At 40.7% G+C, this 24,776-nt stretch overlaps 1 protein-coding gene across 1 annotated transcript; it reads left to right on the forward strand.

The window, feature by feature from the left end:
- Nucleotides 1–6,600: 6,600 nt before the first annotated feature.
- Nucleotides 6,601–24,032, forward strand: TXNRD3 (thioredoxin reductase 3). Its single transcript, XM_083869566.1, has 16 exons — nt 6,601–6,753; nt 12,213–12,273; nt 13,861–13,970; nt 14,151–14,264; nt 16,037–16,109; nt 16,993–17,112; nt 17,516–17,658; nt 19,059–19,174; nt 19,281–19,506; nt 19,734–19,826; nt 20,268–20,344; nt 20,890–21,046; nt 21,250–21,357; nt 22,241–22,336; nt 22,551–22,685; nt 22,817–24,032. The coding sequence occupies exons 1-16, from the start codon at nt 6,628–6,630 to the stop codon at nt 22,877–22,879; spliced, it is 1,818 nt and encodes a 605-aa protein (XP_083725692.1). The 5' UTR covers nt 6,601–6,627; the 3' UTR covers nt 22,880–24,032.
- The last annotated feature ends 744 nt before the right edge of the window (nt 24,033–24,776 follow it).

The raw sequence follows: 24,776 nt of genomic DNA on the forward strand, positions 1-24,776 counted from the left end.
CAGTCTGTTAAGTCTCCTTTCCACACTACCTTCTCCTGTGCTTCCTACATCTTCCTGGGTCCCAGCCAGGCCTGGAAGCACCAAATAACCACAAGGAAGATTGTTCCTGGAGATCACCACCCAGAAGCAGAAAAACATTGTGAGCTGCTTGGGCGGGCCTGTTTTTACTGAAGAATCCACCTTACTGAGCAAATGTGAAACCTTGAATGGAACCAGAAATTCAGCCAACAGCTTACCAGTACCAGTTACTATGAAAATAAACTAATTCAACTGAAGCATAAAAAATCCTAAACGGATGGCTTCTTTTGACATATAGAATCAGCAACGTTATTCTGATCAGCAGGGAGCAGAACATGTGTGAAACAAAATGCACAAAAGGCAGAGTTCTTAACTCCAGATTCAAAGATATCCAGCCTGCTTGTCCACAGAATGGAAGACAAAACTGTGGGGGAGACTACAAACTGGGTGGGAATCTACATATAGAGAAGGACCTCTCTGACATAGCTACCCCGAAGGTGAAAAGCTGGAAGAATCTCTGTTCAGCACAGTGTTTAATTACCTAAAGGAAAAAGCATGTAAACAGACTTTAAGAGACACACTTGATAATAAATCTATGACAAAAGGCAATGTAGAAATCTGTGCTTTTGGATTTATTATCTAACCTTCCTGCTGAGCATTCCCATGCAGCTGCAGGATAAAATAAATGGCACTAGCTAAAGAAACTGTAGGAAACATTTGAATCTTCCTTGTTCTGAAATATTTACCTGTGATAGTTTTGACCATCTCTCAAGTGGAGAATGGCACAGTGTACAGATGAAGACACCAGGAATTTCACTGGAAGAGAGGACTGCAAAAGGGAGTAGACTCCAGCTGAGACCCCTGCATTGGAAGTGCAAGAGTCATCTTGCTAAAACTAATTAAAACTAAAAAACTCAAACCACAAAACAACCTTCATTAAAATACTCTTCTGGGAAATGTGCAGCATATGACTACTTAAAGGAACTGGTTTTGCTTAGAAATAAAGCCAAGTTTCCATATTTCTAAAAGATTAAGGACCTTTTTTTATCCTTTATGTCTGCATTTCATTTCTTTTCCTTTCTCCTTTAAAAAGCCTTCATAAGAATATCAGAAAGGAAAGGTGACTTTAGAGCACAGCAGATGGACACCATGCTGTTCATTAAAGCAGATAAATAAAGGGTTTATCCTGTAAAGCAGCTGAGTACCACAACTTTTTCTATCAGCTGTAGAAAAGCTTCTGGCTTGCAGCACTTAACACAACTGACTTGTGGAGGCCATTATTCCACAGGTTTACATCCAGCCTGAGTCTCTCTCACTTCATTAATGCTTCAGGGGGGCAAGGGGGGACCCTGGTCTACATAAATCCTTGGAGCCTCCTCACTGCTTTCCCTCACACTGCAGCCACCTGAGGAAGAAGGCCTGGCACTCTTTAAAGTACTATTTATTGTAAAATAAAATCTTGTTGATGATGGAACACCATCAGCAAACACTGTGCTCTATGCCTATAGGAGGACACATTCTCTGAGCCTAAGTGTTGGCAATCTAATTAATCTAATCAGAAAAACTCATGCTCACCTCAAAACTTCATCATAATGACACAACATAAAAACTAAAACACTGCTCAAGGGCCATTAACCATAAATTTTAGACTAAAAGTATGACAGGTAAGATTTGATGAGACACATTCAGATCACCAGAGCCAAATTTTGAAACAGAGGACTACCAACATCACGTTTGCAGAAAAGCAGATACACAGTCATATCTCACTTGCAGGCACAAACTAGCAGATGGTTTGCAAAACCAGGAAAGTGAACTTGAAGCACCCACTCTGACAACTTCACAAGCATGAGTTTTGGATGGAAAAATTACATGTGTACATCTTTAGCAGATGCAGGCCCTAACTCTACTGCTTTGACTATTTTCTTTTAACTGCCTTGTTTCTGATACCTTTTAAAAAGGAGCACAACAGCTTCTCACTATTTATTCAAGATCTTGAAGAAAAATTATTCCTGGTGGGTCTTGAGCTCCCCCCATTGACTTCTCACTAGCTGTTAATATCCAGGCCTCATTCCAACACTCAGCCACTGTCCAGACAAGCTTTTCTGGGTGGGACATCGAAGTTTTACAACAATGAAGATATGATTGCCCTCTGCTGTGTGTATGCTCACTGCATTTTTAGTTGTACCACTGTTAGCAGAAGTTATTGCTCTGCCTGGCCCTTCCTGGAGAGTCCTGCTACTCAGCTGAAGAAATTATTTTCCTCTTTCTTTCAATTTTTTCCTAAGATCTTCCCCCTTTCTCCCTGGCCAAATTCTTGTGTGATCTGAGACACTCTCCTTATCTCAGCCTGGAGCCCAGGGTTATTACACACTCTGGATTATATTCACCATCAGCACTCCAATGAGCTGACTGAACATACTTAATGATGCCAGAATTTCTGAATGTGCCAGAAGACTTGTGATATCATTTGCCATGAACACTAATCCACAAAGTCTGAGCTTCAGGCCATCCACATGTCACCCAAAGACTGGCAAACAAATCAGGTTGCCAACAGCCTCCAGCATGGCTCAGGCTCCACTGACTCTCCATTGTTGGTGTTGATAAAGGGCGTAGCCATGCTCGTGGCTAAGGACTTCAACTGTCTCCTGGCATAGGACCAATTTCTACAGTAATCCAATGAGAGACACTTGTTATTTTTCCTGAATAAAAACACAGTATCTCTTTTCTTCCTTCTACCCATGAAATACTTATGGCTTTGGGGAGATCTGGAGATCCTTCTCCAAAACAGGAAATGCAGTTCTAAAATGCAACACCCTTATTTGTCTCCTGATGCAGATAGGTGAACCTCCCAAAAGACCAGTGAAGGCACTGGAATAATGTGAGAAAGACTGAGGCCACAGTTTAGGCCTTTTGTCACCTTCTTGGTCTTTAAGGTACATTCTCTACAATTCCTTATCTGTATTATGCATTCTGGATATACAAAAGGGGGTGGGAGCAACCTTAGAGGATACCACTTCATAGACAGATCCTCAATGGAATGTAACGATGGAGACAGGTCATGCTCTTTCTTTTCCTGGCCTGTGACACGAGTCTGTGTCAGGGAACAGAGATATGGCTGGAGGGAGCTCTCTGATGTTAAACTGACAGCCTTCAGCAGCATCAAGGCTCATGGCTATCTGACTGCACGTGAGGAAGGGGAGCAAGCCCAGGTGACGAATTAACTTGGTTTACGATGAAAGAATGGCTAAAGATTTTCACAGTTATGTTCAACACACTTCCCTGGTTCTTTTCTATGAGCCATTTGCTCTTTCCTCCAAATACTTCTTGCAAACAACTTCATTTAGAAATGCTTTCAGCATCTGCTGTCTGCATGGACTTGTCTTTTGTAGCATTTCCTTTAATGCAGAGATTGTATTACTCCATGTTTTTCAGAATAGTGTGCAGCTTTATTCTTTCAAATGTGAGATCAGATCTTTATAATGCCAAGAGCCCTCTAGTCCTATGCAAGAGCTGAGCAAATTATGCATATTCTATTCTATTCTATTCTATTCTATTCTATTCTATTCTATTCTATTCTATTCATAAACCTCCCCTACCAGTTTCTACCTCAATGCCTCCCCATAGCACACAACACTACATTATTATGATTTTTTTTTGTGGTTGGTTTATTACTAATCCTCAAACTAAGCTGAGTAATGCCTAGGAGAGAACTGTCATAATGAGACAGTTTATATTACAGAAAGCAGACCAAGGCCTTTCATGTGGAAGGTGGGGAAGCTTATCATCATCCTGTAAGCACTTTGTACAGCTGCTGACTAGCCTGCAGGGAGTCACAGTTCAAGCAAGCATGTTTAAACCTTTATTAAACAAGTCTCTCGCACTTCTATCCTTAAAACAATTTCCTGATCCTTTCCACAAGTCACTTGCCCCTTCTTCAAAATCTCTTCTTGCAAACCACTTCATTTATAAACGTTACGCTTCTGCTGTTTCAAATAATTTGACATAATCACTTAGTGAGTGGAATGGTTGCCCAAAAAGCTGCAGAACCCCTTACATCTCTCCCCAGCACACCTGAAGAGTAAGATCCTGAGAGCTGAGTATGATCTGGTATTCTGTGGGAGAAAAATACTATCAGAACAGAATACAGATTCAGGGTGTCATCTGTTAACAACAATCAGAGCCGTTATTGGGGTACAGAGAGAGAACGCTAATGTGGCAGTCCACTCATCTCTAGAACTGAGTAATAATTTCTTTTTTTTTCTCCAGAGTTCAATCCTTTCCTTTTCTGTCAACCACCTACAGTGACTGACAGCAAAGCTAAGCAAGAAACCACCATCATGGTGCTTCCAGACTACCCCTTTGTGTTGCAAGTCAACATTGTCCCCCTCATCCATTCTCCATAAAATCATATAGTTACAGAATGGTTTAGGTTGGAAGGGACCCTTAAAGATCAATAAAAAAGATCCCTGAAATGAGCAGGGACATCTTTAACTAGGTCACGTTAAACAGAGATCCATCCAACCTGGACTGGAATGTTTTCAGGGATGGGGCATCTACCACTTCTCTGGGCAACCTGGTCCAATGTTTCACCACCCTCATAAAAAAATTCTTCCTTACATCTAATCTGAATCTACCCTCCTTTAGTTTAAAACCATTACCCCATTCCTACTCTAAGGCAATAGTGGTAACAACAACCAACAGCAGAGGGTGCAGAACAGAAAATAAACCTCACTTAATCTGCCTAGGACATTTATTCTTCATGGGACTTGGCACATAGCCATCAGTGTTGAGCATGGCAACAGAAAAAGATCTTTTGAATATTTATTCCTTTCTTAGACCTTTCTAGAGATGATGGATGTTTAAATTGAAGAAAACAGACCAAGTTTAATATGAGAGCCTACCAACCTTCAGACAGTGCTCACAGACCTTTGAGCTTGGGATATTAATTCCTGTAATAATAGTAAAGGCAGCATTGTTTCTCACAAGGTAAAAGGAGTTTGAGAAGGAGAGAGAACAATTAGCCAAAGTAGGAACCAAACAAGCAGTTTTGCTTGAACTATGAACAAAATACAGTGGGTAGTTCTGGCCCATGCATGTTATGTCAAACCTCAGCAGCTGCAGGTACTGTATCCACTTTCCTACATGCTGATAGTGACAGAAAAGGCTGCAAAACTTAGATTTGTTTTTATTTTTTCTTTGAGGAGTGTAAAAAGTGTTAGTCTAGAACTCCTTCATTGCCAGCATTAAAATAAATGCAATATACATTTTTTCAAGCTCACTGGGCAGTGAACATCATAGCTACGCATGATCCAAAAAAGAATTAGGTAAGTTAATTTAGCTGTCTCCCACCAGCCCCATTTTCATCACTGGTGGCATTACAGCTATCATATGTGGCTATTTTTAGCATTAGTAAATAGCAGTAGGACAGGTCTGTAGCAGGTGTGGGAGGGAGCAATAGACTTCATTACCTACGCTGTTATAAACTCCTCATTGAATCTTATGAAATCACTCCGTGCTTTCCTCACCTACAGAAAACACCTGTCACTCAGAAGCTCGCGGGGTTTGATTTAGTGACGTTCTTAGATGTTAAAGCAGGACAGCCCCTCGCGATTGCCCCCAGGGAGCTGTTGCTGCCATGGGCACACCCCGGGTGGCTCTGCGGGACGTGACCGAACCCTCAGGGCCTCGGCTCGCCCCTGCACTGCCCAGCCCAGGGCCTGGGACACGGGGCAGACACCAGGCAGGGCTGCCCCCGCTCCCCGCCCTCACACGGGCTCTTCCCCTGCCTCTCTGTGCCCAGGATAGCGGCCCTGCCACCCTTCAGCCCGGCCAGTTACCAGCGCTCGAGGGAAGAGTAATCCCTCTCATCAGAGATGTGATAAGCAATACCAGATGCTTCAGCACGGCCTTCCTATAACCCCGGAATGTGTAAGAAAATGAAACTTTTTCTGCTCTCTTGGCTAATAAGCCATTTTATTATAGGAGGCGCTCCACTTGTACCCGTTCCCCTCCCTGTGCAGGAGGCCCAAAGGGCAGGTGGAGGCACACGGGGGAAGCAGCTTTCCCCCCATATTTCGCTCTAACTTAAAGGGCACTGAGGCCGCCCCGGGACATGGGCCAGGACAATCGCCGCCGGCTCGAGGCCTGGCAGTCCGTAACGGGACAAAGAATAATCTCCACTCCGGCCGCCCTCCCCAGCACTATCCGCCCTCGCAGCCCCGGCCGGGCGGGCTCTGAGGCGGCACCGCCCGCGCCCCGCCCGGCGCCGCCCTCCCGCCGCTCATGCGCGCTCTCGCCGGCCTCCCGTTGGCTCACTTCACACCCCCTCGCAGAGGGGAGAGAGGCTTAAACAGCGCAAGTTTGTCCTCCTCTGCATAGCCTTTAGGCAAACCGTGACATTTTCTCCTGTGTCATAAATGACTTTTTATTATTTTACAGCGTTTCATAGTGCTTGTGGCTGAAATGCAGGACGGAGAGCCCTCCTCTGGCAAGTCGTCCCCCCCGCTCCCTCCGAATACGTCGGCCCAGCTCGTCACGCTGTCCGCTGCGGAAGGGGCGGGCGCGGCCGGGGGTCAGCGCGGCGGCCGCGGGGAAGGCGCCGGTCCCGCCATGGCGCCGCCGCCGGGGCAGACCCGGCTCCCGGATTGGGACGGGCTGAAGCTCCGCGTGCGGACCCTCATCGCCACCCACCGCGTCATGATCTTCAGCAAGAGCTACTGCCCCTACTGCAACAAGGTGAGGCGGCGGCGGTGTGAGCCCGCTGGGCGCCGTTCCCCGCGGGCCCCTCCGCTCGAGGGAGGCGTGGGCAGAGCTGTGGCCGGGGGCGCCGCTCGGGCCGGGCCGGGCCGGGCCGGGCGCAGGGAGCGGGGCTGAGGGAAGGCGGTGCGGGGATGCGGCGGGCGCTGCCGGCGTTCTGAGCGTGCAGAAGCGGCGCTGGGTCCATCTCGCTCCAGCACCACGTGCCAGCCCTGGAAAACCACTTAGCAGGCTTTAAACCAGGCGAGGATCCCTGGCGTTCGTGGTGGTTCTTTCCCTTTGTCACGCTGGGGGATGTGTGGCGAGTTCACAGAGTGCTTGTTCCTCACCTTTACAGCTGCTCGGAGCTGGGGGTGCTGGCTGTGTTCCTTTTTCGCTGGAAATTTGGTACCACGTTGGTGTTCAGCTTGAACAAAGCTTCTTACCACGGGAGGGATGAGTGTTCTGCCCTTTCTAAATTTGAGGAAGGTTGACTCTATAGCAAGTGCATGTGTTCTAAATCCTGGTCGCAGTGTGTGTTAAGAGAAACGCACTCTTGGTTAATTGTGATGTTTAGAGAAAAGTATCTTTTTAGCCCTGATTGTGCATCAGTGTCACAGGCTGGCTATAACTAGTAAGCTAGACTCATTAAAAAACTCAAGCTCTTCATTAGAATTTTATGATACCAACACGCTGGCCGTAGTCCACACAGGATCTGAGGGTTTGTAGGCCTTGGGTTTCCTGGATATTTACAAAAAGTACGATATGATATTTTATTTAAACTTTTCACTGTAATATTTGATATGGCCTTGGTGGAAGAAAGTAATTGGAACTGTTGGACCAAGTCCTGGTGTTCCTTAGTAGAACTGATAACCAGGAAAATACTCAAAAGCCTCGCTCCCACTTCTAGGTTAGGTTTAGTTCTGAGAACTCTGGGAAGAGAAGAGATATTTTGACCCCCTTGCAGAAAACTTAACTGAATATATCCTATCTCTCTTGCAACTTCATTGAGGTTTTGAGAAAGGAAACTTCTGTGTTTGGGAAGATCAAACAGACGAATGTCTTCTGTCTAAGAGCCTTCTGGCAGATAGTAGAGTGTAGTATGTAGCTCAAATCCTTCTTAACAACTTACTCAAAGTTTCAGTAAATGAGGAGTTGGAGTCTTGCTCCAGTCTAGTCCAGTTGACAAGAGTGTTATCTTCTGCTGAGGAGAAATCATTTCTTAACTTCAGAGTTGCCCTTTGAGAAATACTTAGTCATGCCTGTCAGTATTGCTCTGTGTGCTTTTAGTGCTTATGATTGTAAATGCTGATGCTCGTGGCACTCACTTCAGTGGGTTTGAGATCAGAGGCACTAGACTAAGACAAGAAGGGGAGAAAAGACTTGATTGTAGTCCAGTAATTAAATTCCAGATTTTTTTTTTTCCCTGCACTTGTTCATAGCTTCTCCATGAGGCAGATTGCTTGCTTCAGAGAAGCAATCAGGTGTGAGGACTATTATCCTTATTGTCTTGCAAAGGGGAAGAATGAATACAGGGAGTAGGAGGGCCTCTGTCGTGGCCCTTTCTGGGAGGGGGAGTTGAGAAACGCTGCATGAATTTTTGTGAAGAAACAGGTCATAAATAGATCTGGGGGAAGAAGAGCTGACTGCCCTGGTAGGCAGATTTCTTTGGCTTATTTTCCTGCTTGGAATAGAAAGGTAATATAACAAAGAAAATGGAGAGAAGGAGTGTAGATTGCAGCTGGAGAATTAGAGGAAGAAAGTTTATGGAAGAAGGAAGCCTCATGCGACACAAGTGATGAAACAGAGGAATATCTGTAACACTAAGGGTATTAACAATCCCTCCTACCAAAGTCTTAGAAATTAGTAAAAGGAATGGGAAAACAATGGGTAATGCAGGATTCTTGTTAGCTGATCGAGTCTATAGAATTAATGAAGTGAATATCATTTGAAAGTGTAGTTACAGCTTGAGTACTTAGACTGTAATCACATAGTTTTAAGTTCTTAGACAGATATGAATAGTGTGCATTGTATTGTCTTTTACTGTGGATGGTTGTTAGCAATGTGCTTTTGGTAGAATTAATTAAAAAACTAAAGATGTTTAATGCTCATGCTGTGAAAGGACCTAATTTGGGGGTGGAAAGAATTCTTTATTTCAAGTGGAGGTAGCCATGCTAGAAGAAAATTGGAATTGCACTTTTCTTCAGAAACAGAACTGCAAATAACTTCCCTAAGTGAATTAAGTAGGTGATTGTATTCAGGTTAGCTAATAGCATGACTTGGCAATTGTGCTGTTGTTCTTCTGCAAATGCAATTTGTTGTTCGACTGCTTTAACAGGGCAGTGGTGGAGAGGGGGTGGTGGTAGAATTACTTCCTTGTCATAACTTAACTTAGCTGTTTCTTCAATTTCTTAGCATCCAGAAAAGATAATAAGTAAGATAGAAAAGCATAAAGAAAGCGTATTTTTTTAGCATGAAAAAATGGCAAGGCTGAACACTGTGATATGTTGAAATGTTAAGAGCAACAGCTGTGATTGCATAGAAGTTACTGGTAATTTTTGTTATATTTTATGCTATTACAGATTACATTCTCTGTCCTCAGGGGGTTTTGGCCAATTCAGCTGTAGCTGTTATGGAGTGTTAGCTGATACTTGAAAATGCAGACCTAGGACATACCATTATTATTTTATGGTATGAAACTTATTTCAAACCTGCTTAGCTACCCTAGTGACAGAAAGTCTCTGGGAAGAATTTCCTAAAGTTAGACCAATTTCTTGGTTTCAGAGGAATTATCTATTGTTTAATAATATATGGAAGTGTTTCTAGTCCATGACTTTTTTGTTGAAACTGAAAGTGTTTAGTAGATAACTGAGGCCATTGCATTGGTGAGAAGGGAATTAAATGGTTGTATTGGTGACCCCACAGCCTTGTATCCCATCCCAGACTTTTGGAGAAATTATAATTTTGGCTTTGGGCTATAAGGAAGAAAATCTCCCAGTGTACCACTGAAGTTTCCAGTGGTGTCTGTGTGATGCAGGAATTTCTTGACCTGAGTCTGTCTTATTTTATTATCTGTATTATTATTTATTATTTTATTATCTGTAATTTATTATTATCTGTATTAGTTTTATTGGGTTCAAAGTTTTCAGTGGATCTTCTTTTTCATTAGTTGGTCTAATAACTCCTTTGATAGCATTTTAATTTTGGCTTTTACAATGCCAGATAGCAGTAAGATTTCTGGTTGCGTTCCCTAGGGAAGTTTACTTCCTTTTCATTTCAAAATTGTTTTCTGGTAGATGCAGTTATTGCTGAGTGCTCCAGTGAGTATTTCTGAGAAATCATTTCCTGTTCAGCTTATCTAGATGTTACTCATGATTAGTGTGTTATCTTTCTACTCCTCCTAATAATTTCCTTCTCCAAACTGAAGTAATCTATTATCTCTTCCCTGCATTGAAGATTTTGTAACTGCTCATGTGCTTGCTATGTTCCTTCTTTCATTTTCATTAGCACAACACAAGTATGATTTGTTCATAAGTGTAAAGTGTAATAGTTACTTCTAATTGGGATGATGACATTTGTCTGATTTTTGTTTTCTCTACTGAGTATCTTCAGTAGAGAATAAAGGTGGTCTAAATGCCTTAAATCTGTCCTTTCTTGAGTGTAAACTTGCTTGGTTTAGTGATGTTCTGTCCTGTCCTCTCTCCTGCCAGCTGCTGTTGCAATGTTTTGGCAGAGTTTAAAAAAAAAAAAAAAAAAAAGAAAACAAAAACTAATGAACACTTGCCTGTTGCCAGTAACAGGCTGCTCTAAACCAGCAGCCAAGCAGCTAATTTTCTGATTTGCCTCTGCATTCTTAACACTTCCTAGTAGCAGTCACTTTAAGCTTTGCTTTTTAGATCTTGCATTTAGCAGATGCAGAGCAGAGGTCTGGAGTGGTTCCACTGCTGTTTCCCTTTCATTCTGCCTGTAGCCATAATCATTCCAGGAAGCAAGCCTGAAAGTAATGGTGACCTTAAAATGTCACGGATCATCTAAATGGTTAGAAGACTGGAGTATCACACACACTGAGTGCATGAAGGAGGAGCTCAGTTTGTTGAGCCTTGATAAGGCCAACCAGGGGTTTTGGTTGCTGCCTTCAGCTGACAAGAGGGAAGACAACCAGACTTACTTGAGTTGTAGAGTGAAAGGAGAAGAACCAACAAACATAAGTTGCAATAACAGACACGTCAATAGGATAAAATGTAAGTTCTCTACTGTGAGGATGGTCAAACATTGAGCCAGCCCAGGGAAGTTCTCGTGTTTCTGTCCTTGTGGATGTTTCAAGCGAGAGGGCAGTGCTTGAGCAATGTCATCAGCCTTCACATTTGACTCTGCTTTGAGGAGGGAGTTCATGCAGATGGCCTGAAAAGGTCCCTTAGAACTTCCATTATTCTAAAACTGTAGAACCAATATAATCAATTACAGAGGCAAAGCTTTTTTTTGAATAATATGGCTCATATATGATGTAGTAAGAAACTTAACTTGTAGTTAGTACAAAATATAAAATCTTCTTGTTTGTCTGCATAAAGCTGAAACTTTATTAGAAAACACTGGAATACTCAGTATTCAGCATAGTAACAGTGTGAATCACAGCAATATTAAAAGCATTTTATTCCTCTTTAAACTTACTAGATGTGATTCAACATACTCTTAGTGAAGCTCTGTCAATAAATTTGAGGTTCCTCAGAAAGCTGGTTGAAGAATGTTCAGGCTCCATGCTGGCAAGTGGGTCTATCCCTTAGGCATTCAGTGATTCTTGCTAGAGCTGTTTTCACATGCCAGTTTAACAAAAACTGTTACTGTAGAAATCTTGTTTGGAAAAGGCTGCCTAATTTGAATCAGGTAATGGTATACTTTGTCCATCCAGAACTGAGGTTAAAAAAACACCTACCTGAGTGCTGAGTACATTTGGAAATTGTTACTTCCTTCTGCAGCTTTTTATAATGTCCTTTTTAAAGTATTATTTCCTTATCAGTGTTTTGTTTTGGGTATTATCCTCTACTCCCTTTTTTCCTTTCTTCTTTTTTTTTTTTTTTTTTTTTTTTTTCTTTTTTTTTTTTTTTTTTCCCTTAGTATTACCAAGGAATCATGCTGCTGCTTTACCTTTCTTCTTTATATTTTTTATATGGCTGTCACTTCCATGGCTTTTGGTATGTCACAAGTGGAGAAGTCAGCAACTAAGCAAACTGTATCTGGAAGCTTTTTCTTAAGTCACTGGAACTTGTATTGGAAGGTTAAATGCTCTGGCTTTAACTGAGGAACACACAAAACACAGAAGAGCCAAACTACCTTGGCTCTTGGAGCCTGTGCCTCAGAGCACAGAAACTGAGCTTTAGAGGTCACCTGTGTGTGTCCAGCAGTGAAGTTTTACCCTGAGCTGAGAAATCCTTGCACTGCCATGGTGTCTGTTCTTGTTGCAGGTGAAGGAACTCTTCAACTCCTTGCATGTGGAGTACTACGCTCTGGAACTAGATGTAACTGGTGAGTAAGAGAAGGAGAAAAAAAAAAAAGCATCACATGCTGCTGCTTAATGTAATTAAAAAATGAGTGACTCAGCATGACTCCTTAAGCTGTCTTAAACTAATTGGGGGATATGTGAAACAAGTAAAATACATTTTAATATATGCAGAGGTAAAGGCAATTAGGCTTCAATGTGGATTTGATACAGGATGTGTTTTTAATATAACTGAAGGCTTTGACTCTGTAAAAATTGTCAGGTGATAGAGAATGTGGGATCTGATTTCTCTCCAAGGAGCTATGACTTCTGGGGAAAAAGCTTGTGACTTTTTCCTACTCTGGTTCTCTTGTGGCTTCAGATGAATTGTTAATGTTTGACTTGGTGTATGGGTAACCTTCTTTGGGAAAGCTGCTGAGTCATTGGAAGAAAGGGTAAATTCCAGTAAGTTGGCTGCTGCTAGTTTCAAGTTGTTTTTTCCCTTAAAGTCCAAGTTGCTTTAGTTTTAGGATATGTGCAGTGCCTTATGTGTATATGGACATAATGCATGCAGTTTTTAAATGTAGTTTTAGGGAACAAATAGTTTCTTATCTGGCTCTTACTAAGCTTTTAAATGCACTTTTGGTAAGCTGTTCACTTCTCTGTTACTATTTTTTTCTATACAAAACTTAAGTTTCTAATGCTTTTTTTAAAGTTCTAACACTTTTTAAATTTTTTTTCTCTAAGCAATGTTTGGGAGAAATGTAGCTATTTATTAATCTCTTCTTAGTTACTTTTACTTCTTATTCAAGTTGTCATACTATGAATTTATTATAGCCCAAGATATGTAAAGTACAATGACGGCCTTTTTTTTCCTGAAATTACTTCTAGTTAATAATATAGTTCCTTTGCAGTTGCTCTGATTACTGATGCTATATTAGATTGACTAAAATCTTTTTATTCCAAGCTTGTATCTAAGTGATTACTGTAAATTCCCTTCCCACATTTACTGCTGAGAGATCCAAATTGAGCCTGTGTGTAGGTGCTGATGATTCAGATGACAGGTCAGGTCAAGCAATGACAATTTCAAAACTAGAAAGTTTCTGGCAGTGTGGTGGGTAGAAAAAGTAGGAAGGTAGCTTTAGGGTACGTAGAAAAGCATGTTCATACTTCCCTTACCCATCATCTCATAATACCAAGCTGCTGGGCAAAATTATGTGCCTGTGCACAGAACATAGTCCAAAATAAGAAAGTTCTCATGAAAGGAAAGGTGTCTGTGTGATCCTCTCTGAGAGCTGGAAAATAAATTTTTCTGTAGTACCAAATGCAATACTGTCAGAGACAGGTGAAAATCCTTGAAATACAAGAGCCCTTACTACTTCAGTGTTACTTCATTCTCTAGCATTGTGGCTTGAAATACCAATTTAATTTCTGTATTTAAGCCTGCTCCTTTGAGAAATAGTTTCTGAAGACTTGCTTATGTCCAGGAAACATGCAGATGAAATATTTATAATGAAATTGTTGTCTTGGCAGGCCTACAGTGTATCACAGTCCAGACTTTTAATACTTCACGTTGTTCTAAAAGCTTTCTTCCTGAAATCTGTTTATAATTTACACGTTTATTTTATCCTTAGATGATGGAGCCAGTATTCAACAAGTATTGGTAGAGCTGACCAACCAGAGGACAGTGCCTAATGTATTTGTGAATGGAACTCACGTTGGTGGCTGTGATGCAACGTATCAGGTAACTTGGTTTTGAAAACCAGCTGGAAGTAGACAAGACTGAGTGAATTTGCTGTTTGATTGTTGTTAAATTTTGTGTGACACAGTAGACTGGGTGATGTAGATCAGAGGAGGCAATGTTATCAGTTGTTTGTGCAGAAACATGTGCTAATTTAATTATTTTTTTCTTTTTCTCTCTCAGGCTTATCAGGATGGATCACTGCAGAAACTCCTTGGGGATAACCAAATTCCAGAGCCCTATGAATATGATCTCATTATTATTGGTGGTGGCTCAGGTGGACTTGCATGTTCTAAGGTATGATGTGAAAATGACATTAAAGAATAGGTGGTATGTAAAACTTCTTCGAAAGTTAATCTCTCCATTAATTATGTTGGTATAAAACAGTCTATATTTTGACGAGTATTAATATTCAACTTGTTAATTAATGAACCAATAGTGGTCTAGTGATGCACTCTCTCAGGAGATAATGGTTTAAGGGACCAGTTTCTAGCCAATGTCTATTCAGCTCTTGATTGTAATAACAGGTTTTAGTTTTCTGGCTGAGGGTGGAACCAAATGTTTTTTAACTACCTCTTTTGCATGTGTAATACACAGGCACTTCCAAACAGTAATCTAGAAAACTTTAGGGCTGCTCTTGAAGCCTTTTGACAGTTTAGGATTCAATATCAGCAGTCATCTAAAGTGAAGTGCTTCCAGCAGTTCCCTTCAAAGAGCTGCTTCACTCTTTCGCTCCCTTTTTACTGCTTTCTCAGAAAGGGTAACTGATATTGTGAAGCCCTTACACAATTAGATGTTGCTCAGAGTGCCTCAGGACCTAAGGTCTGGATTCAGTTTTCTCTGCTACCCAAGGGATTTGGACACACTCTCCCATCTCTCAGCCAGGTATCCTAAACTGTCAGTTTATGTTTTGGCCAGGATGAGGCTGTTCTTGACAGCCTTGACAATTGCTGGACAATACAGCCAAGCATTCAACCTTCATTAGAAAATGCAAAGCAGGCAGGAGAAGCTGACAGTGGAATTCTTCAGTTGGCCAATTGTGTATTTTCAGAATGTTCAGATCTTTGCTCACATTACCTTCTGGGACATCAGTTGTAAACTTGGTGCTAATTGCCAAATTGTTCAAAGTGGTATTCACAAAATACAAGACAGCCAGCTAAACCTTGTTTGGGCCAGGATTGCAGTTGATGTGCAGGAGTTCTTAAGCAGATTTGAGGCATCTAAAGATTTGATCAAAATGCTTGAAAAATGAAACAGCGTGTACCTGGTAATTCCTTGGGTAGAAGAATAGGCTTATTCAGATTGGAATGGACATTAGAAGAATAGCTGATGTACAGGAACTCATTCATTTGGCTCTTAAAAGACACAGCCTTTCTGGGAAACCTGTGATTGTCCTCGTGGTGTGAAACTTCCTTATATCCTGAGTCTCTTGTTTCAACTTAGAGCCACTGTCTTTTGTCCCTTTGCTGCTGGGCCACTGTGAAGAGCCTGGCACAGTCATCTTAATGTAATTCTCATTGGTACTGGAATGTTGCTCTTGGGTCCCCTCCAAGTTCAGTTGTTTTCCAGGTTGAATGTGTCAAATTCCCTTGGCCTTCTCACAGAGGGTGTGCTCCAGCCCCCTGAACATCATGGTGGTGCTCAATTTAAATGTCTCCATTTTGTCACCTTCTTTTCCATCCATGAACATGCCAAGTAAGTTCTGTCCTTCTGAAAGAAAGGAGAGCTAACAGCATAAATATTTCTTTAGGTGAGGTAGAAGAGAGCCAACCATAGGCTGCTGAGCCTATCTCATACCTTTTTCAGATCATGGCTTTTCACAGCATAGGATGCTCTGGATGCAGCATTGAACATGCAAGGAGCCATTCAGAATTTGGAAAAAAGTCAGTTCTTTTAAGGGATTTCAATTTTTTTCTAGGAAAGGCGATAAAAGAGCCATGTGTGATAATGACCAACTAGTGAAAGTATTAAAGAAGCCTTCTAGTAGTGCTAAGTGTATCATGACCATAAATGAGTGAACAGACTTGCTTGGTTTAGTAATGCTGACTCGTCTTCTTCATCTTTTATAGGAAGCTGCTGCCTTGGGAAAGAAAGTAATGGTATTAGATTATGTTGTTCCAACACCTCTTGGAACCTCATGGGGTAAGGTTTTTCTACCTTGTATTTGATGTTTGACTACCAGTGATACATACTGACATGTTACATATTATGGAATTGTGTTCTTAGGAATTGAGGCTGAATTTCTGTAATTCTGGTGCACAGATGACAAGAGTTATTTTCCTGGCATGCCTGCTGCTTTTCTAGGTGGTCATTTTTGTTTTGGGCATTGCTAACTCTGTTCTTTGTCAAACGTTTTTCTAGCTTTGATCATTTTCAAACCATGTCTGGGTAGTGTATGTGTGTGTGCATGTTCACATTCTAATGTTTGTGGGGATATTTTGCCTTTTAGTTCATCCAGTAGATGAACTATTTTGTAGACAACTGATAGGCTCCCTTTAGAACAATGACTCCATGGCTATGTGTCTCACCTTTCCCTAATTAGGGACAGCTGCTTGCTGACCTCATTAGTGATGCTGGCAGCTGAGAATGAGTAAAGAGCTTCAATGAAACTTCTATTGAATCAAGGCATGAATGTGCTCTTGGAGATAGTATTTCAAACACAGGCATATTTCAAATTCCACGTAATAGATGATACTGAATTGTAGGAACTCTGGGCTTTTTGCCTTGCTTACTTGACAACCTTTACCATACTGACTAAAATCTGAAGCCTATGCAGTAAGTAACCGAGGTCTATGTTTGACATGCTGTACCTGTTTTGGGTCAGTGAGTCTGGAAACATCTTAAACCAAATAGAAGCCTACTGTGTTCATTGTATTTTAGAATGTCCCTTGCAACAGAAATTTCATGTTACTGATGTGATCATAGCAAACCTCCGTGAGTGATATGAGTTGATTATATGAAGTACATGATAGGGAAAGCATAAATCCTGTTTATGGAAGCAGTAATGTGGTTCTTTCCATTTTAGGACTTGGTGGCACGTGTGTAAACGTAGGTTGCATTCCTAAGAAACTGATGCATCAAGCAGCACTTCTGGGCCAGGCACTCCAAGATTCAAGGAAGTATGGGTGGCAGTATGAAGAACAAGGTTGGTAAGAACAGAGGGGCAGACCAGACTGTACAGATGAGATGCTGAACTCAAGATTGTTCTTGTACTTTGGACTTAATAAACTAGAAGCATAGTTCAGTACTTTCCTTAGGTGAATCAGAAGGGTTCCTCCTTCTTGAGTTATAGAAACCTTTGGAGTTGAAAGTTAATTGTGTTTTGTTCCCTGTTTTATCTGAAATAAGTGACAACTTCTAGAATGGGCTTAGTTCAGATAGTAACAAGTCACATAAATATTAACATAGTAGAACAAGATCTCAGTACATATCCTCATTATTGATAATTATGTTTTTTTAGAATGATTTACAATGAATAAGTTAAGCTTTTCTTAAGGGGCACATTGCACTTTTATTTCCTTAATTATGAAATCAGTGTCTTGTTTCAGTTAAACACAACTGGGAGACCATGGTAGAAGCAATTCAGAACTACATTGGTTCTTTAAACTGGGGCTATCGAGTGTCCTTGAGAGAGAAGTCTGTGACATACCTCAATTCTTATGGAGAATTCGTGGAACCGCACAAAATTAAGGTATACTTTGCATTTAAAATAGTTATTTGGGAGGGAAAACTCATGTTCTAGAACTGCCTTATAAAATTCAGCACTAAAAACGCCTCTTCTTAACATTGCCCAGTCAGGTCAACTGAAGTTAATAACTCATTTGTGAAGTTACTGATTAAAATAATTATTGTACTTTAGTACCTGCCACAGTGTTTGCAAACCTAGTTATGTAAGAGTGATGTGGTTGTATGCAAACCTGTGTCTTGTAAGAACAGAGGAAGGTGGCCTCAGTTTCTACCTTCATGACTAATTTCAGCAGCCTGAGTTGGGGAGTGGGGGGAAAGAAAGGAAACTAGGTGTATGATTTTGCAATTTGGAAAATCCTCATATTAAAATATAAAAACCATTGAAATTAAATTTAGATTAAGCGCTTGCATAAGAGCTCTGCTAAAACCTTGTGCTGTATCAGCATAGAAATTAAAGTGTTAATTTTGCAAGACAAAGCTTGTTCTGACAATCTTGTTGTAAGTGATCATACTGAAGCAAGGTTAACCTAGAAGTGCATATTGAAGGCAACTTTGCACTGAGTGGGTGTAATTGTCTGTTTTCAATATCAAGGCTGAACTACTTGTGTTTTAAACCAAGAGCCCGGCACTGAAAGATAACAGTAAATTCAGTTTACCTCGTGTACCACCTGTTCAAGTGTCCAGGCCACTTAAGTGTCCCTAATCAATAAATGAAGTAGAACAGAGATTTCCCAGCAGGAGGCTGGACTAGATGACTTCCTGAGATCCCTTCCAACCTGAATTACTTGTTGGCTCCATGGGGCAAAAGTTTCCCTTCATCTATGATGGAAATCTAACAAAGAGCAAGAATGAAGGTCAGATTTTAGGAGAGATGCATTGGCAAGATGAAATTTCTGAAGACCAAGGCTTTCTAGGGATCAGATTAGTTAGAATTCAAACAAGATTGGTTCTTAGGCCCTCTAAACTAAAATTGTGTAACTAGTTACCTTTTTCATTTTTATTTTTTTATTTTTACATTAGCCTAAGAACTAATTCATATTACGCTGTCCCTCACATTGTGTTGGCCTTTTAGTGAGGGAATAACAGGGTTGTCTTAATTTGTTGTGGCTTTTTATTACTTGGAAATCAAGTTGTTACAAATAATCCAATCTAAATTAGTAGTTAAAATGGACAAGATTCAAAGAGTAAGTGATTATACGTGCTCTAATATAAGAAAAGCCTTATAGTCTGCTGTTTAAACCTGTAGTTCTTCAGTGACCTGCATGGCATCTCTAAATGCCTTCGTTCTTGTTTCAGACTGGTTATTGATTTTTAAACATATCTACAATAATTAAGGAAAGGATTGCATAATTTTTATCTTAAAGGATATGAAAATACCTGTCTTAACTGTGTCTTCATCAACAGGCAACTAACAGAAAAGGGCAAGTAACCTATCACACAGCAGAGACTTTTGTCCTGGCAACAGGAGAAAGGCCAAGATACCTGGGTATCCCTGGAGATAAAGAATTCTGCATTACAAGGTGAGATGAAAAGGCACAAAAGACTGAACTTGTCTGCTCTAGTGTTTGCCAAGACAAAAAAGCTTGTGTTGGAAGGACCTTGTAGCTTAGACTTCTTCTCTTTTAGTGATGACCTCTTCTCCCTGCCTTACTGCCCTGGCAAGACTCTGGTTGTGGGTGCTTCCTACGTGGCTCTGGAGTGTGCAGGGTTTATGGCTGGCCTGGGGCTGGATGTCACAGTGATGGTGCGTTCCATTCTTCTGCGGGGTTTTGACCAGGAAATGGCAGAAAGAGTCGGAGCCTACATGGAAACACACGGCGTGAAGTTCATCAGGAAGTTTGTACCTGTTCAGGCAAGTGCTTCCTTCAGCTTTCTTCTCTTAACACATCATTACTTCAAACAGCACGTGTAAAAGGCAGGTGTTGTCTGAGAAAGCTTTGGCTCCATGCAGAAATAAATGTTTTATGAGACTGAGCTTTTTTTACTGCTGCATGATAGATGAGTAGGTCAAGGCTTGAATGACAGTGGAAGTGAGCTCTGCTGCTTCGGGTCATTCTAAGCTTACAAAACTTTGCACAGGTTGAGCAGCTGGAGGAAGGAATGCCAGGAAGACTGAAAGTGACAGCAAAGTCTACCGAGGGACCAGAAATCCTTGAAGAAGAATATAACACTGTAAGCATTTCTGGATTTGAAATAAATGGCTATAGATGCACATGAAAAGTATTGAAATACATTTTCTTGAAAAACTTGAATGGAGCGCCTCCTTAAAAAGTTGTTCATGTAAATAACTGGCAGAAAAAAAAAGTGAAAATTCAGTATTTCTCTTTAGTTAAATCCTGTCAGCAAAATGGGTGGAATTTTATGTGCCTGGAATTTAGTTCATATAAACAGTGTTGTTGCTTCTGTTTTTGTTTTGTTTTTTTCTGTTTGTTGCATCTCTAAAACAAGTTGTACATGGAAGAGAGTTGTTGGTGGCTCTTTTATATTTTGGAAAAAACAATTTGGAAGTAATTTTATTAGTATACGTCAGTTTTTTCACTAAAAGACCAAGGGAAATCTTTGTTATACTTCTCTTGCGTAAAGTTTTTTTATTTAATTTTGGGGTTTTTTTAGGTTTTGATAGCCGTTGGTCGTGATGCATGTACCAGGAATATTGGTTTACAGACAATCGGTGTCAAAATCAATGAGAAGTGAGTATTGTTGAACTCCCTAAAACCACTGAATGTGAGGATTTTTTTTTTCTTTGTAAAAATACCTCATGATACTGATACTTGTTTAACTTCCACTCTTATATATGGCAATTACGTGAACCTTTGAAACCTTTTTTGTCCTGGATTTGAGTATGGTTGTCCATTAACTTAATTTCTTTAGTATGTACTTTGTAAAACAACTGTTCTGAGTGAATATACACTAGCTGGTCATTTTGCTGAAAGCATTGAGCTGTATAGTAACCAGGTGAAAGATTGTGAGTTCCAAAGATGACTGAGTAGCTTGACTGTCATCAGCCAGGCACTGTTGTTCACGTCGGAACTGGCCCACTGAATACAGACTTTGGCTGTGTGTCAGAGCTGGAGGTGATTTATGTTCTGAAGAGTTTGCAGTTGAAGTAAAAAAAGGCAGAAGTATATTTAATGAAATAAGCTCAGTACTTAGAATAGAGTTTCTCCTCTGTTTTTTGCAGAGATCTGAGGAAAGTTGTGATGCTGAATTCTGTGGTCTTCTGTTTGTTTTAAAGGAATGGGAAAGTCCCTGTAAATGATGAAGAACAAACCAATGTGCCTTATGTTTATGCAATTGGGGATATCTTGGAAGGAAAGCTTGAACTTACTCCAGTTGCCATTCAGGCAGGGAGGCTGCTGGCCCAAAGGCTGTATGGGGGTAGTTCCAGAAAGGTAAACCTATAAGCATATAGCTTCAACTTATTTCTGTGCTTTTTGCCTCAAAACTGCTGTAACATGAGTTAATTTATCCACTTGTCTGTGGGCTCTGCAAGTGTTTTGTATAAAAGAAGAAAAGTTCTTATATAACTTTTTCTGTTACGTACTGTATAGAGCTTGCATAGTCTAAATATGATTTTTTTTATTTTTATTTTTAGTGTGACTATATCAATGTACCAACAACAGTGTTTACCCCTTTAGAGTATGGCAGCTGTGGGTATCCTGAAGAAAAAGCCATAGAAGAATATGGACAGCAAAACTTAGAGGTAAGAACACCCAAGAGTCAATTAACTTGTAGCTTGAGGGTGTTTTTCTTGGGCCTGGCTGCTTTATTCTCAAGGTACAGTGTTAACAAGATGAGAAGTTTAGATGTGTGGAACTGTTGTGGCTGTGTTTTCATCTGGCCAGCAAGATACTGGACTCGGAGAAACCCAGGACTGGACTTAATGCTACTAGAATTGTGCATAATTATTTGCAGGTGGCTGAGAAGCATTTGACTTCAGGAAGCCAAACCTGGGTTGTAGAGCTGTAGGAGTATTTTTTGTTATCATGAATTAAAGGCTTTTATTGCTGAACTGTACCAAACTCCTGGAATGAACTATTTTCTGCTAGTTCACTGTACCTGAATTGTGAATTTATTTTTTGCTAACCTTAACTTATGTCTGTAGGAGTATTGGGGATAATTTCCCCATTTTATGGTAATTTCCGGCTTCTGCACATCTCTGAGGAGTTATGTTGAAGCTGCTTGCATGCCTTGTGTTTAATTCCTTACATCTTTCAAAATCACTTGACATTATTGAGCTTCTGCTGTTACCTGTTTTGCATGATAGGTTTAAACTTAGAGTAACTGGATATTAATTTTGCACTTCTTTCTGAAAGTTTGATTTGCAACTACTGTATATTGTAACTGTTGCTGTTTTTATCAAGTATTTAACTTAGAGCTTCATGATTTCAGTCAAGTCTTCCTCTGCTGAGTTTTGGAGGATGGACTCTGTAGGCTGAGTGGAAAAATAGTACTCTTGTCTACCTTGTTATGGACAAGAATATAGTGCATTAAATGCCAAACTATTTATAAAGATATTAAAAAGTAGAATTGTGCCTGACTGAATCAATTAAATTCTAATGCTCTTTTTCTTGTTTTTCTCCCAGGTTTATCACACTTTGTTCTGGCCACTTGAATGGACAGTGCCAGGCAGAGATAACAATACCTGTTATGCAAAGATTATCTGCAATAAACAGGACAATGTAAGTAGCAAGGTGGAATGGGTATGCTGAGGGTATTCTTGAAATGAAAAGAACTGCTGAGCTACTTTAAATAAAGTAGCTAATTTTTTTCTTAAAGATTCCACTATTGACCTGCTTGTGTGACATTTTTTCAGTGTAGTGGGAGTTACATACTAGAGCTTTTGTCAAACTTTGTCTGGTACCAGCTTGTATTTTTCTCTTATCTGTTCTAAAGAATCGCGTGATAGGACTGCATGTTCTGGGACCCAATGCTGGTGAAGTTACCCAAGGTTTTGCTGCTGCAATCAAATGTGGTCTCACCAAAGAATTACTTGATGAAACAATTGGTATTCATCCTACTTGTGCAGAGGTAAGAAACAGGGAAGGCACAGCCTGATTTAAAACCTGCTCTTGAAGGCAATTTTACCAAGAGGAGATCAGTAGCCATGTGGATGATGATGCAGGTAACAGTAAATAAGCTTTTCTTTTGGTTTCTTACAGGTGTTCACTACAATGAATATTACCAAAGCTTCTGGACAGGACATCACTCAGAAGGGCTGCTGAGGTTAAACCTGCTGTTTTACATGTTTCCATGTTGTGCACTCTTGGTCCTGTGGAAGCTCTAATACATCCAACTGCTTTGCAACAAAGTAAACGTTTGCATCAGTACCACTGTATGTGCTGCAGCTGGTAGTGGTGCCTTTGAGAGGCTTCCTCAGTGCGAGTTGTGTTGCACATGGGAACAGTAATGCAGCAGGGAAATCTTGGACTGTAAATCCTGACTTTGCTTGGAACTGGCACTGCGGTGCTTTTTTGACGTTGTAGCTCGGAACCTTCTCGCAAGGTGAGCAACGACCGATGGCTGCCAGGCAAGGCTGGGAGGTTCTTGTCTAGTCAGATGACTGAACTCCTCCTGAAGGAAATTCTTAAATTGCACAAATTAAAGCTAATGCTTCTAGTTCCAGTGTCTTGTACAAATGCTTGAAATAGAAGACAAATTTATAATTCAGTGATTCTTGCCAACAGTTTACAGTTGACTGATTTATCTTTTTGATGCATTTTGTTCTACTTAATTGTATGTTCAGTTGAGGCAAGATGGCATAAATAGGATGCAGTGTTGAGCAGTGCAGTTCAAGCACTAGTCTCCCATCCCAACCAGTCTAGAACTTTAGAGTCAGTAACCTAAGACACCACTGTTGTTCACATTCACAGTTTTTTTGACCTCAGATGACATCATGTGTTTAAAATAAAAAATTGAGTTGTAAGCATCTTGTGTGTCAAGGCTAAAGAGCGCAAGCACAAGACCATGTCAGTTTGCTTAAATCTGGTTTCAGCTCTGTCATTTAAAACCTTGCAAAACCCAGAGTTATGTCTGTGCTGTTATGTGGAATGCTGAAGCCCCAGAGAAGCAGACTCTGTCCCACTAACACAGTAGGTGCCTGCCCATGAAGGCAGAAGGTGTTGCTGGATCATGTGGCAGCCCTGAGCAATGACCTGCTGTGCTTTGTGTAGTGTTGTGTACTGTCAGTAGTTTGAAGCTCTCTTCAACCCCTAGCATTCTGTCCTGGGGGAATTGTGCTTGAAACTGGCTCTTAGTTTTGTCCAAAGAGCTGTTTTGAAAGACTGCTCTGAACATTGTATGATAGTAACCAGTTTTTAACTATTTAATCTGTGACCTACTGTGGAATTTGAAGTTCAATAAACAATGCATACAACACTCTGTGGTTTCTGACCTCGTGGTTTATGTTGGCTGAGATTTTATTTGGCTTCAGTTATGTTGTGTATCCCATACAGTACTAAAACCTCTATGAACTTGTGCATATCGTAGTCTTTTAAATGGAGAAACAGGTTATCTTGTCCCCCTGGGGGCTTGCTCAAGATAGGAAATGTGCTTCTGTTCAGGTATACAGAATTGAATTTAGGTGAGTTCAAACTTCAAAGAACAGTTTTATGCCATTTTTGCATATTCCAGAAGTTTCTGAATACCTTAAGGTTGTATTGTTTACCTGCAACACAGCTCAAAGATGCTCAGTAGAATCTAGTTAGAGTGTTAGCAGCAAATCTTGCTGGTGTTCAAGCTTAGTAACTCTTGGAGACTTTGTAGTTTTTTCTCAGTAGCACTGCAAAATACCTTCAAGATGCTTGCTGAGCTGCAGGTGCTGCTTTGCTACACAGCTGTGGGGAGTTAATTCTGGTCCCATAGAAATGACGACAAATTGACTGGGAATAGCAAAGTTTACCTGGTGTAGCCCTGTTGTAGAGGAAGTGAAGGAGGAAGCAGAGTCAATGAGTGCAAATTCCTGAATTTTGTATTAGTAAGCACTAATTGAGTTTTATTTCAAATTGAGATTTAATTTGCAGATTCATGTTAATCACTAATTGCCACTTGCATATCTGTGACAATGTCCTAATTGCAGATGTTCCTTACATCACACTTGCCCCAGCTGTCAGCTCTAGGTGC

The sequence above is a fragment of the Zosterops lateralis genome, assembly GCF_965231275.1.
Source record: "Zosterops lateralis genome assembly, chromosome: 11".
In the NCBI taxonomy this organism is placed as follows: Eukaryota; Metazoa; Chordata; class Aves; order Passeriformes; family Zosteropidae; genus Zosterops; species Zosterops lateralis.

Excerpts from the sequence above, each read along its gene's own strand:
- TXNRD3 (XM_083869566.1), top strand. The coding sequence starts at position 6,628 with ATGGCGCCGCCGCCGGGGCAGACCCGGCTCCCGGATTGGGACGGGCTG. Across the intron at positions 17,659-19,058 it reads TGGAACCGCACAAAATTAAG|GCAACTAACAGAAAAGGGCA; the intron begins GTATACTTTGCA and ends CTTCATCAACAG. Across the intron at positions 20,345-20,889 it reads GGTGTCAAAATCAATGAGAA|GAATGGGAAAGTCCCTGTAA; the intron begins GTGAGTATTGTT and ends TTTGTTTTAAAG.